This window comes from Gambusia affinis, linkage group LG03, assembly GCF_019740435.1.
Source record: "Gambusia affinis linkage group LG03, SWU_Gaff_1.0, whole genome shotgun sequence".
NCBI classification, from domain to species: Eukaryota; Metazoa; Chordata; class Actinopteri; order Cyprinodontiformes; family Poeciliidae; genus Gambusia; species Gambusia affinis.
The window spans coordinates 30,338,384-30,352,882 of record NC_057870.1 but is presented as its reverse complement, the minus strand read 5'-3'; the positions used below and the strand labels follow the sequence as shown (position 1 = coordinate 30,352,882).

General features: G+C 40.5%; 1 protein-coding gene across 3 annotated transcripts in view; it reads left to right on the top strand.

Moving 5' to 3' along the window:
• The window catches only part of dapk1 (death-associated protein kinase 1), a 72,754-nt gene extending 58,546 nt beyond the window's left edge, over nt 1-14,208 (top strand). The window contains exons 18-26 of one of the 3 annotated variants that reach the window (XM_044112087.1): nt 1,010-1,108; nt 3,128-3,205; nt 4,978-5,197; nt 6,244-6,429; nt 7,031-7,228; nt 7,884-8,022; nt 8,361-8,481; nt 9,192-9,380; nt 9,989-14,208. In XM_044112087.1, the coding sequence (XP_043968022.1) occupies nt 1,010-1,108; nt 3,128-3,205; nt 4,978-5,197; nt 6,244-6,429; nt 7,031-7,228; nt 7,884-8,022; nt 8,361-8,481; nt 9,192-9,380; nt 9,989-11,260 (2,502 nt within the window). In that variant the 3' untranslated portion in view covers nt 11,261-14,208. Of the gene's footprint in view, nt 1-1,009; nt 1,109-1,921; nt 2,057-3,127; nt 3,206-3,354; nt 3,502-4,977; nt 5,198-6,243; nt 6,430-7,030; nt 7,229-7,883; nt 8,023-8,360; nt 8,482-9,191; nt 9,381-9,988 lie in introns of those variants that run through there. The other 2 variants (XM_044112089.1, XM_044112088.1) reach the window with 2 other exon arrangements.
• Nucleotides 14,209-14,499: the final 291 nt, after the last annotated feature.

Here is a 14,499-nt window from a genome sequence, read left to right as displayed (position 1 = left end):
AATGACTTTTAAATGTATTTGTAATATTTAAAAAGGCTGCAGAATGTGCTAACTTTTTAATCAATAACTAAAATAATCAGTTTTTTAATTAGATGCATTTTTGTTGAATTGAACGTCAGGCTTGTTACATTTTGTTTTCACCATTGTGTCATTAAAACTTTACTTCTCATCCGTCCTGTTGGAATAAAAACGATTTAAATCCGATTGGACTCGGCTTCCCACACACGTTGCTGATTTCACTTCTCTCATTTTAACGGATTCTGCTGTCAGTCAGGAACGTTTCTGACAGGGTGGTGATGCGTATCATCCAGACATGGAGGGGTTTATGCTTTACTGTCCCTTATTAACGCTGCTGCTGTAAAGCTGCGTTTGGCAGACTGCGTCACGCTCTGCGTTCGTTTTCTCTGTCAGCTGGAAACGATGTGAGCGGCTCGGTGAGCAGGAGGGAGTGGAAATGATGCCGTCCTCCGTTTACACAGCCAGAAACATGGAAGCTAGCTGGAGATAAAATTAGGCTTCATTTTGGGTTGGCGGTTAATTTTTCTATAAATGGCAAATACACTGAAAAAACACAAAATCTTACCAAGAATCGTTGGTCTAATTTCCAGTACAAATGTCTTATTGCACTTAAAACATTCATGTTTATAAATTTATTTATTAGCCTTTCGATCTGATATGAAATTCATTTTTTTTACATCACAAGTAGTTTATTTCAGCAGATTGTGGCGCTTATGCTAGTCGACGAAAGTTAGAAGAAAATGCCAGTCAGTTGGTTGTTTAAAAATAACAATAATAATAATAAATACGTTTTGAAAACTATCTTCTGTTGAGTATTAATTACTTAATCAATGTGTACATAATCAAAATAGTTCAACCTTTTTTAGATTCTGCAGCTATGAAAAACTGAAACTGCTACTATAACTAATAATAGCAAATTTAACTGATAATTACTAATAAAAACTATTAAACACACTGTAAAAACTAACTGAGTCTGTCTTTTGTCGTCCAGCATGGACGGACTCCTCTCCACCTGGCTGCCGGAAACGGGAGCCTGGAGGTCGTCCGCCATCTTTGTCTGGCCGGAGCAAACATCGACGCCGTCACAAACGTAAGTCAGCAAATAACTACGGTCTTTTTATTTAGTAAAATATCTCCCTATTTAAAATGGTTTAATTGTTTGATTGTTTAATTAGTAATTTTCTGACTGAGCTGCAGTTTGTTAGTTTGAATATTGAGGTTGGATTTTTCCAGAACCAGATCAGGTGTTCACCAGTTTCAGTAAATGCTGAAGAAAATTCAGCATTTATTGACCAAAACTCAGAAATTTTCTAGTTTTTCTAGAAAATTTCTGAGATGAATCTGAAACTTTCACCAGGATGTAGAAGACAAACTCCACTCACAGGTCTTCCTCGTCTAGTTTTCTTTCTTCCTCTCCTTCCACTCTCTTGTGGTTAATATTATACAATAAATTATGTTAAATGCATGTTTCATTTTCAACTTTGAGTTCAGAAAATTTCCACGCTCTTTTGTGAATATTTTTTAGATTAATCTAAAACATTTGAGGGTTTTTTCTCACAAACTTTTGGAGCTCAGAAATTTTTGAGTTTTTCTTGGAAATTTCTGAAGTTAATCTCAAAGTTTCAGAGTTTCTTTGTGTAAATTCTCTGAGTCTCAGAAATGTCCAAGTTTTGTCTAGAAACTTTCTGAGATTAATCTGAACTTGTTTCCACCATCCAGACGTTTCTTTGTAGAAAATGTCTGAGATTTTTTCCTATAAAATTTCTGACTAATCTAAAAAAAGACGGTCTCCATTGATAGCTCTTCCTCGTTTGGTTTTCTTTCTTTTATCTTGTGGTTAAAATTGTATGACAGCTGATGTGAAATGCATGTTTAATCCAGGAATGTTTAATTCATTTTCCAGCCGGCTGTTTTGTGTCGTGATGCTGCAGAGGAACGAAGAGCTGAAGGGTCTCCGTTTATTTCTGGGATTTTCTCCTTCAAACCAATAAATGTCTTAAATTCAGAAACTTTTTATGACTGAATCTGAGTATAATTGTTCATCGTCCTTTTAGACTTTAGCAACAGTTATGTAATAACATGTGGACCTGATTCTGCCTCCGGTTTGTGTGATTAACAAGCCAAATGTTCGGTGCTGGTTGCCAAGCATCAGTCGTAGTAATTGTGACACCTTCCATCTGCAGCCGTCTGAGGAAATCTCTGACACGTTAAAGCGGTCAGAGTTTGGTTTCACTTCATTTACATTTTAACTTACAGCTCAGTGGTGCTGTTCTCCATTTACACTAGAAAAATAGAAGGGATGGGATTTTGTTGTTCCTCCGTTTGCAGCAGCCGGACGGCGGCGGACGGCGGCGGACGGCGGCGGACGGCTCGACTCCGATAACAACAACGTTGAAAAACAGTGAAACACGTATAAAGCAGAAAGAATAAGAGCTTCCCTATTTAAATATGTGGAAACTGAAAGACAATATTGGGTTTCCGAGAGCAAGACGAGATGAGACTTTAATATTATTGAATGTCGCCTTTGTGTTTGTTTTGTTTTCATAATTAAATGTTATTCTGACTGAATCCTGCTGCCAGAATCCATAAACTTCAGTTTTTTTAATACTTGGACCAACACCAAGTCTAAATATGCATCTTATAGAAACTCTGATAATAATTTCCTAGTACATTTTCTAGTATTTTAGGTTCTGAATAAGTAATTATCACCAAATGTGGACCAGATGAGAAATCCAGCCCCAGCAGGGCTGGATCTAGAAAAATAAGGGCCCTGGGCTGAAGTTAGCTTTGGTCTCCCATAGCAAAAAAAATAAATAAATTGAAAATCTTTTACGCCTGCATATTGCACAACATTAATAGTTGGGTCTACATTAAATTAATAAAAATGCAACAATGTTTTAAATGTAAAATGAACTTTTCTTTTTATGAAACTTTTTATGAATTGTCATTTTCTTTTTATGAATAACATGAAGCCAATAAATCATCTAATCGTCTGGTTTATGAAGCGTGAAACATTATTGGCCACATGCTAATAATGTCTGATTTTATTCTTGCAACACTTGTTGTGTTGAAATAATCTGATTTCTCACGTCGTCTTTATTCTCTCCAGGATGGAAAAACAGCCGAGGATTTGGCTTCTGCTGATCATCATGAACACATCGTGGATTTATTGGGAAAACTTAAGAAGGTAAAAAAAACTTCAACACTTTATAAAAAAGAGAAACTATTTAAATATTGCTTTAAATGTCTGTTCGAGTTTCAATATGAGCCTAAATGTAGGATGATGATGCAGAGTCAGGTTTCACAGTCTCAACACTCGACTATTTTGGTGTGAAGGTGTCGAGACGAAGATAGAAACTCGTTAGACGTTCACAGTCTGCCAAAGGAAGGATGGAGGTTTTCACAGAGCTGGAGAAGTCAGGCGTTTGGTTCCTTATGCAGGTTTATGGCTCCCAACGCGCAGAAAGACGGTCAAAACGGTTTGTGTTTGTGCACAGATTCACAAGCCTCTCATTAAACGTGTTTCTATCGATGTTTATTTTTATGCCCCTCTTTAAATATTTCTTGAGGTTGTCTTTGACTTAAAAGAGTTAAAGCACAGAAAAACTCTGACTCCATTTTTCTAAGATGGTGTCCATGCCAGCTACAAACTCGACTTCCTTTAACAAAATTTCGCTTTGAGTCATCTGGTTGATTCAAAGCATAAATTCATCTAATAAAATTATGTGTTGATGAAAAATACTGATTTTTAAAGCCGTCTCATCATTTATGCAGTGGAGATCCACACTACATGAAGTGAAGTGAATCATCGGAGGTGATTTTTATTTACCTTAAACCTTCTAACTTTGTTTAGAAAAAGGTTTAAAATCAGAAAGGTTCCTATAAAAGTGCGATCCTGCTGAGAACCTGCTGAGATTCAGAGCAGAGCGTGAAAACATGAAAGCAGCAACTGTGAAAACAGTCATCCTCTGCATATGCTGAGCTAAAATAAGACTCTAACACACGGAAACCAGATTTGATAAAGACTGACTTCTTCTCAAGGTCAGGATATGAAAAAAAACAACATGTTGCTTTAACTAAACGGAGCGCAGATGCTGCACTCTGTGAGCCACAGTCAGTGGAATCAGGACGTCCGTTTGGTGAATGCAGCAGCGCAGCCAGGTGGAGCGTTTCACGTCCCACTCAGCCAGGTGGAGCGTTTCACGTCCCACTCAGCCAGGTGGAGCGTTTCACGTCCCACTCAGAGTTGGAGGCCATGATGATCCTGACTCATCGCCGATGCTTGCAGGACGACCTCACTGCTTCACCAGCGTTTCACTGGCAGCCATGTTGGGCGCAGCGTTCGCTTTGGTTTCTGATCCGTCCAAAAACAGATTTCAGGTTGAGTTTTACAGGCACAGTTTGATTTATTTGATTTTATATGATTCATTTATCCATTTCTGTTTATTATGGCAGCTCATGCAAATTTCAACTTTTCTGACAATAAAATATTTCTTGAGGTCAGTTAGAAAATTAAATTTAAATATTGATAAAATGATTGATCAAATTAATTATGATTAATCAAATTACTGAAATAATCAACTGATATTAGTAATCTATTAATCATTAACTAGATATATGGACTAAAATCAGGGAACAGTAATTAAGCCAAAACTGTACAAAATGTATATTTTATACACTTGTACAATTTATGACCAGAATAAAATCATAATATTATGACTAATAATACAACTTTATTCTCATATTATTTTGTCTTTATTCTTATTATTCTTTGACTTTATTCTTGTAATTTTACGACTTTATTCTCATAATTATATGCTTTTGTCCTCATGTTATTTATTCTCTTTTTTTTTTTATTGCATTAATACAGTCATATTCCGTAGATTTTAAGCAGCAGACAAACATTAATTTTTTCCTCCTCTTCCTCCTCTTCTTCCTCCTCTTCCTCCTCGTTACCAGGACAACCACAAACTGAGCTACATCCAGCAGCTGCGCCCCACCCAGACCATCCAGCCCAGGATCAAACTCAAGCTGTTCGGACACTCCGGGTCCGGGAAGAGCACGCTGCTGGAGTCGCTGAAATGCGGCATCCTGCGCAGCTTCTTCAGGAGGCGCAGGACGACGCGCTTGACCAACTCAGCGCGACTCCCCAACTCCCCCGTCAACTCCAAGCCTGCAGGTAGCAAATATTTAAAAAGAAATATTGAAAAACTGAAAAAAATAACATCTCATTTTCTCTCTCGAATGAAAGAGACCGATATTGGGGGGAAAAAAAGGTTTATACTTTTACAAAAATGACGAGCACTAATTCAGATGATTAAAAAGAAACATTGGCCTTAAACAACTGAACAGGATATGAGGGAAATTATTGATTCTGTCTGCAGGAGACAAATGATTTTATTATGATAATAAAAAATCTAATTAAACTCTCTGTAGGCAACTTTTAAGGTTTTAAATAGTTAATTTAAACTTCTGTCCCATCATCTGAGTGTTTAACTTTTAATAAAATTTATCCAGTTTTAGTAAAGTGTGACTGGATGTAAGTAAACAAACAGAATAAAAGGTTTTCAACCAGGAAAACAGCGTGTAGGTGTGGCTCTGCAGCGTAAAGGAAATTCAAATGTCACGTCTGTAAAAAGTGGATTTATTTGTGGTAAAACAGCGCCCCCAGGTGGTGAAAGTATGATGTTTCAGATGAATACCAAAAGTTTAACGATCTGCTAAACAAACAATCTACATTATCACACCTGTTCATTTTGTTTTGAGAGCTACATCTTGATGGTTTGTAATATTTACCCCTAAAATTTAAATCTCATTTTTTTAATCAAGAAGAGGAAAAAAATTAATTATTATTTAATTTGGTATTTTTAGAATGAAGTAGAGTTGACGAGTTGCTACATTTCTCACTTAGAAAGTCTAGACAAGAGAGACAGAGTTTAGTAGAAACTAGTTGCATTTATTTGAGTAACTTTTTGGGGTAAAAAATTACTTTTAGGAGTATTTTTTCTGCACTGTCCTTTTTGCTTTTGTAATTTCATTATGAGGTAAATCGACTCTTACTTGAGTAAATGTTTTGGCTACTCTGAAGAAATGCGGTGAAGTATGTAAACAGGAGTCGATGTTTGTGAAACAAACTGCAGAGAAATCCTCTGGCCAGAGTCTCACCCAGCCGGACCCGGTTGGTAAATATTCTGCAGATTCAGGTTTGGTTCTCTTCCTCTGCAGTCTCTGTGAGCATCTCCAACCTTTACCCCGGCTGTGAGAATGTGAGCGTGCGCAGTCGCAGCATGATGTTTGAGCCCAGCCTGACCAAAGGCGTGCTGGAGGTTTTCTCCCCCGTCCACAGCGCGCTGTCGGCGGCGGACGACCAGGCCACCAAGGCCATCGACATCCAGCACGCCAACATCCACGGTGAGAGGCTTGCGAAAAACACCCCGGAAATTCACCTTTACCGTTCAATACAGACATCTGTATGGTATGGAAGCCCATTTCTGCCATGAAAGTCAGAATTATGACTTTCAGAATTATAACAGATACTGGAGTAAGCGTCCTTATAGAAACAATGTGATCTTATTGCATAATTCTGACTTTTAAAACTCAAAATTATTACTGTAAAACTCATAATTATGGTTTCCTATTGGGCTTTAATTTTTTTCTTTCATGGCATGAATGTACTTCTATAGACAGATATTCTTTAATGCAGTGTTTCCCATCCCGGGTCCTCCAGGCACATTGTCCTACAGGTTTTAGAGGTTTCTCTGCTTTAATGTACCTGATTCAACTGACTGCAGTTCAACAAACGCCTGTTAATCAGTCATCAATTGAAATCAACTGGACTGAAGCAAGAAATACCTAAAACATGCAGGGCAGTGAGGCTTGAGGTCCAGGGTTGGGAAACACTGCTTTAATGTATTAAAGTTTTTTTTTTCTTTTATGGCATGAATGTGCTTCCATAGGACAGTTATTCTTCAATGTGTTAGGGTGTAAGGTAACCTCCTCCTTTCCTCTGAAGGTGTTGGTGATTTCAGCGTTTGGGAGTTCTCAGGAAACCCCGTCTACCACTGCTCCTACGACTACTTTGCAGCCAACGACGTGACGGCGATCCACCTGGTGCTGTTCAGCCTGGAGGAGCCGTACGAGACGCAGCTGGGCCACATCACCTACTGGCTGAACCTGCTGAAGGCCCTCACCCCGCCGCAGGACAACATCGGTAACGCACGCTGCATTCACTCACAGGAGTTTGTTTTAAGTAAATTATTCCTAAATATTGTTGGAAAATTACCAGTTTAACTGCCAGACTATCTCACTTATAAACACACATTTCTCATGTTATATGTGAAATAATCTGCTTTTTCATCAATTTCTCATTCTAAAAAAAAGGAAGACCAAATTTCGACCATTCTTGAACTGCAGTCAGGGGCCACACTGAGTTGTTCCAAGGGCCGCGGATGGCTCCCGAACCACACTTTGGGCACCCCTGATGTAGAGGCAGCATGCAGCTCCAGTTAATACATCTAGATAGTAGCGATCAGGCCAAAAATCTGGGCTGAGCATTCAAGGTCACATAAAAATGGTTACAAATTCAGCCTTTCATCACCTGAAGACAAACTTCCGAAAACTACAAAAGATTTCCTTCGACTCAAAGCTAAAAATAAATTGATTAATAGTAATGAACATTGATCAGCATATTTGATCTGCATTTCCTTATTAAAATGTAACATTTATTGCTTGTTTCATAATTTTGATGTTTTTAAGATGTAAAGCACTTTTACTCCCTTGTTGCTGAAATGTGGTCTGCAGGTAAACACAAAGTTTGTCTGTGACGTTACTGATGTTGGTGATGTTTTGATTTTCCGTCTGTCCAGTTTTCGGAGGCCGGATCCAGCAGCCGCTGCCGGTCGTCCTGGTGGCGACGCACGCCGACCTGGCCGACATCACCAGGGCGTTCTCTGGAGAGTTCAGCTACGACAAAGAGCGAGCGCTGCTCAAGGAAGTCAGGAACAGGTTAGGAATCAAACTACAGCACAAAACGGCACAGAGGTTTCTGGGTTTCCCCCAGAAAACCTTCAGAACGTTAATACGGCCAACCATGCTTTAGTGATAAAACTGAAGAAAATCTAATTCAGATTGCTCTGAAATAGGAAACCAAAGTCTTCCATTACTGATTTATTAATAAAAAAAAACAAATAAAAATACATTAAAGACAATCAGCCTGGCGGGGAGAAGTAAAGCCTAGTTGCCTGCCAGGCTGATTTAACTGCAGACATGGAAACAAATGGGAGGAACTGAAGAAAATCCCGTTTGGATTGGTCTGAAATGGTAAAAGTTCTTCTGGTTTCCAGGTTTGGGAACGATCTGCAGATCAGCGACAAACTGTTTGTGATGGACGCCGGAGCATCAAACTCCAAAGACCTGAAGCTGCTGAGGAGTCACCTGCAGGAGCTGCGCACCAGCATCATCTCTGTGAGTCCAAACGAGTCCAAACGTCCTCAAGATGTCTGCAAACATCAGAGCCTTCAGCATTTAGAGCACAAAGCTACTGCACTATCAAAACGTGCTTTATGAAAGAGCATCATAAGGTTTTAGGGTATTTTTTATTTTTATTGAACAAAAATGGACAAAACAGGTTTTTCATTAAAGAGCAGCATCAGTCTGTTGAGATAAATTAAAGTTGAGTGTAAATTAAAGCATAAGTTCAAAACTACATTTTTCAGCATTTCTTTAAAAGCATATAACATCCTTGAGTTTTAATGAGCCAACAGAAGCAGTGAGATTGAAGGCCACTGCAGCATTTCCTGGATGTATCACAACTAAACATATTTAGTTGTTTTTTTTATCTGAACGCACAGAGTATCTGTACATCTAGCAGTAATTAAGTTCACAGAATATATGTACAGTTTTAAAGTGTATTTCTTTGGCTTTGTTAGAGTATTACTGAGGTTAACACAAGTCCCTTGAATTTCTTGAAAGTTGTTTGACACGACAGCGTGGTTAAGAAAGCAACAGCAGCCTTCAAAATAAAAGCATTTTGTAGTAAACATCTGTACTACAAACTCATGCCGGTGTGTTAAAGGTTTAAAGAGTATTATTTTCTAATCCATTGGCGTATTTGTGTTGACATGAAGCATGATGAAACAGAAAGGCTCTTCCCTTCCCGTTCTCCATCGTTGCAGAGGTGCGGTCCGATGACGCAGCTGTCGGAGCGCCTGCTGGCCGCGCTGCCGTCCTGGAGGAAGCTGAGCGGGCCGAACCAGCTGACGTCATGGCAACAGTTTGTCAGCGACGTCCAGGAGCAGATCAACCCGCTGGTCAGCCAGGACCACCTCCGGACTCTGGCCATGCAGCTGCACAGCATGGGGGAGGTGAGGCGTCCCGCACCAGAACCCAACCTATTCAGCATTCTGGTCACCAGTTCAGTCAGTACCACGACTGGCCACCAGGGCGCACTGCTGAGTCAGGAACGTTTAGTCAGCCTGTTTGACTCAAAACATGAAAGGTTTTGAGTCAAACAGGCCTCTGGTACAGAAGAGGATTAGGACTGCTGAAAAAAAAGAAAAGATTTCTGACTTTAATATCAGAATTTTAACTTTTTTCTTAGAAATTTTACTTTTTTCAGATTTCTCTTTTTTTCTCCAAGTGAAGTAAAAATTTTCTGAAAGTCAAAATAATGAGAGAAAACTGGAATAGTTTACATTTTCCTTTTAATGGGAACATAGAAAATAGTCAAAAATGTAAGTTCATTCTGAAAGGAGCTCAGACTAAAATTTTGATTTTGTGTAAAAATGTAATGAACATGTTTTGTATCGGCCATAGAGCAATTCTCACCTGTTCAAGGAGGAATAATCGGCTATTTAATTTGGTGTTTTGGGTAGAAGTGGGAAAGAAAAAAGAAAAAAAACAAGCAGTTTATTCCTTAAATGATTCAATTCATCAGTAAAAGCCTCAACAGGTTCCTCTGTTTTTCCTGCAGATCAACATCATGCAGAGCGAGACGGTGCAGGACGTCGTCGTGCTCGAGCCTCGCTGGCTCTGCACCAACGTCCTCGGTAAGCTGCTGTCCGTGGAAACACCCAAGGCCATCCACCACTACAGGGGGCGCTACAGGCTGGAGGAGGTGCAGGCGCTGGCGCCGGAGAGCGACGTGGAGGAGCTGCTGCAGATCCTGGACGCCATGGACGTCTGCGCCCGAGACATCACCAACCCGTCCATGGTGGACGTCCCGGCGCTCATCAAGACCAACGGCCTGCACCGCTCGTGGACGGAGGAGGAGGACGAGGACGCGCTGATCTACGGCGGCGTGCGGCTCGTCCCCGCCGAGCACCTCACGCCGTTCCCCTGCGGCTTGTTCCACAAGCTGCAGGTCAACCTGTGCCGCTGGAGCCACCAGCAGAAACCCGAGGAGGACGGCGCCGACGACTCGGACGGAGACATTCACCTGTGGACCAACGGCGCCAAGGTGAGCCAGGTGGGGGCGGAGGCCATGATCCTGCTGGTGAACCACGGCCAGGGCGTGGAGATCCAGGTGCGCGGCCACGAGTCTCAGCGGGCCAAGTGCTACGCCCTGCTGGACACCGTGTGCAGCATCACGGAGAACCTGCTGGCCTCCACACTGCCGGGCCTGCTCACCGCCCGGTACTACCTGAGCCCGCAGCAGCTGCGGGAGCACCACGCCCCCATCATGGTGTACCAGCCCAAAGACTTCTGCCGCGCCCAGATCCAGCGCGAAACCTCTCTCACCAACACCATGGGCGGCTATCGCGAGAGCTTCAGCAGCATCCTGGCGTTCGGCTGCGCTGAGGTCTACCAGCGCGGCGTTCTGGGGACCGACGTGCACATCGCCGACGTGCCGCTGCTGGCCCGCAGGAAGCTGTGCCGCATGCTGGACCCGCCCGACGCGCTGGGCAAGGACTGGTGTCTGCTGGCCATGAACCTCGGCCTCACCGACCTGGTGGCCAAGCACAGCGGCGGCGGCGCCACATCGGACGCCGACGCGCAGCCGCTGCCACCCAGCCCCACGGCGGCGCTGCTGCGGGAGTGGAGCGGCAGGGCCGGCAGCAAGGTCGGCGTCCTGATGATCAAACTGCGGGAGCTGGGGCGCCGGGACGCGGCGGACTTCCTGCTCAAAGCGTCGCCGGTGTTCAGGGTCAACATGGAGGCGCTGAGCGGCGCGCCCAACGGATACCCGCCCACCTGCAACGGCGGCACGTCGTACAACTCAATCAGCTCCGTCATTTCGCGCTGACGAGCCAATCATGAGGAGCTGCTCGCCGTTTCCCAACATCCTGTACAGCCGACCCCTCCCCTCCTCTACACTGCAAAAACACAAAACCTGAAGAAACACAAACTCTGACCAGATATTTCTAATTTCTACTGCAGATATCTTTATAAACTAAAATAAGACAAAACTAACTGAAAAGAAACTTTTCATCCAGATACTGCAGCTGGTTTCACTCAACAACTCCTTGATGTTGATGAAATTGTTCCAGTTCCACTTGCAGATTATTTCACATATAACAACACATTTTCACAATTAGTCTTTTTGTTGTTGTTGAAAACAGAGAAAATAGAGTTTTATCTCAACAATGCATTAAATTAGTGTCTGTTAAATTGTATGATTTTATAACTCAGGCTGTAAATCCATGAAATCAGCAGCATGATAAATTTTCACTGCAAAACACAAAATCAAATATTTTCTAATTTCTAGTGCCAATATCTTAGTAAAGTAAGACAAAATAAGTCAAAAGTAACTTTTCAGCAGCAAATAAAATCTAATTTTAATTCATTAATTTTGAGGAATAAATACTAATTTTATTATTTTACTGGAAACAAAACATTTTTCCCATTTAGTGAATAAAATAATCTGCCAGTGGAACAAGAGATTTTTTTCTGATCTAAAATATCTTGTTATCCTGGCCGATCATTTAACTTGTAGGCATCACTTTTCTATCAGCATTAAGTGATTATTGATCTGGAACCAGCTCATAATAAGTCACTTTTCCTGCTGAAAAGCGACTTGTTAGTTTTGTCTCTAAGATATTTACACCAGAAACTAGACCAAAAATACTTGGTGAGATTTTGGTTTTTTGCAGTGTATGAATGTCGTTGAAGCTCCAAAGAGGAATCCTGTGGTTTTAATCTCATTGTGCTGCTTAAAGATAATAATAATATTAACAATAATAATAATCCTCCTGTTCTGCTGCAAGTTGAAATAGGAAAAACTAACCCAGAGAACTCTGCCTGCCCCTGTTTATGTAGGAGGCCGCCATCTCTTTTACATTTATTATTATCTCAGTCGTTTATTTTTTTCCTTTTGTTAATCTTTGTGTATAATTAATAAATTAAGAGTGTTTTTCAGAGTGCCTTCGGGGCCTTCTACCTCCCTAAAAGCACAAACCGTCTTGTTGTTGCGACAGCTGTTCTTTCCAAACATCTGAAGAACCGTGCCTTGTTCACACTAAAACAGCGAAATCAAAAGTTTAAACCTCGCCTGTTTAGATTTAAGGCAGAAAACCCAAATTATGAAAAATCTTATTTGGAAAAAAGTCAAACAAAAACCTGTTTTTAAGTCAGATTTAGGATAGTTTTAGCAGGGATGTCCCGATCCAGGTTTTTGTCTCCAATACTCATCAGATTCGATAAACAAACCCTGAGTTCCAGCGGATGCTTCATGGAAATCAATATCATGCACATTCAGTAAAATCAGACATTTTGCATCAGTATTTTATGGTGGATCACAGATGCAACCTCATGAATGATGCAAACTCCAAAACACAGAAACAGAAAAATAAACAAATAGAATCATTAAACAAATATAAATAAAAACATGGGAACAATTGCAAGCAGTAAACTCTTTCCACAAAATGGACGTCCTCCAGACCACTAGGGGGCGTCGACTAACAAATCCTATGGCACCAGGTAAAGATGGGATGTTGATATTTATGGTTTTCCACTAGAAAGAAGGAAGAAAAGTTGTTAGACTTTTAGGTGTTTTTTCACTGAGCACAATTGGGTATTTATGTAGGTAATACTTCCTACTCCAGACTCCCCCTACTGGTCTGGAGGACTTCTGTTTTGTGGAGAAAGTTTGGTGTGTTACATATTTGCAGTTTTTGCTACTTGCAACATTTTGCGTTTGCATTTGTTTTGCTAATTGTTGGTTTTGTGGAGGAAGGTTTGTTGCAGCGGTTCTTCTGTTGCATTTGTGTTTTGGAGTTCGCATCATTCATGTGTTTGCTGCATGTTTGCACCTGTTGGCCATCGTAGTATTTCTTTTTCTTAGTATTAAATTAACCAACCGTCTCCCCAAAGTCTTTCCCAGAGTTTTGGTGAATGCTAACAGAAATGCGCAGTTTAACTTGTTTATTTCTGCTGCTGAAAATGGCTGTTAGCAAAAGCGCTAAGCTAATGCTAAAATGTTGACTTTCTGCTGTGATATGACTCATTGATTGTTTGATTTATACCCAATTTTATTTGAGTTCTGGTTGAACGTCATAAAATGTAATGACAACTGTTTCAGCTGCTTTCTGCTCTCTGGTTGCACCAGCCAATACCATCTCTCTCTTTATCTATAAATTTAATTCTTAATGCAAACTGTGATGAGGTTTTCAAACAAGGTACATTAAATTAAGTCGCACATCAGTTATCCAATGAAAAGTTGCGTCTCTGATCGGGACATCCCATATTTTAATAATTCTGGGTGATTCTGTTTTACAGGTCCCATAATTTCCTTCCTTTGGTTTTGATTAAACTTTCCCCTGAACAAAATGTTTTTTCATTTTGGTTGTGTTAACCTGAGCCAACATCAATGTTACAGTTCAGATAATGGTCTAATTGCTCTATATTATGTTTTTGCACGGCTTCTAATAATTTTCCACAATGAGAAATTGAAAAATGTATTTTTCTTAATTTTGTGCTTTGGAGACGTTTTCTTCTGTTACTGTTTGATCGGATTGTTTTGAAGCTGCTTTAATGCTTAATATTTGGTTGTTCTGTTACAGTCTGGTTGGGTTTTTATTCTTTTCATTGTTACCTGTTTGGATTCAGTACAGTAACCGGAGGTCCGCTCTCTTTTGTGAGGAAAAATTATTTTGTAAAAAAATATATAATTATCTTCTGTAGACATTTTAAATCTGAACCAACAGCAGATTATTTTTCTGATTTCTTCACTAAATCATCCCGGGAAAGAAGAAACCAAAGATTCTGGTGTTTTTTTTCCATGCTTTTGCTGTTACGACTTCAGCCTCTAGATGGCGGTAGAATCCACAGATCGGACCTTTAATGTTTACAGCAGGAACAGAGAGCAGATTGGAACTGCAATCGTTGATCATAAATAGTAAAGTCAGTTGGTAAGGAAATTCTGGGACCTGTTAAATGTTTTTCCTTTTCAACAAAAGGAATTTTAGTCATTTTTACCAATAAAAGGACAAAGTTTTGAGTTTCTAAACATTAAAAATCATCACAGCTGAGATTCAGGGTCGACAT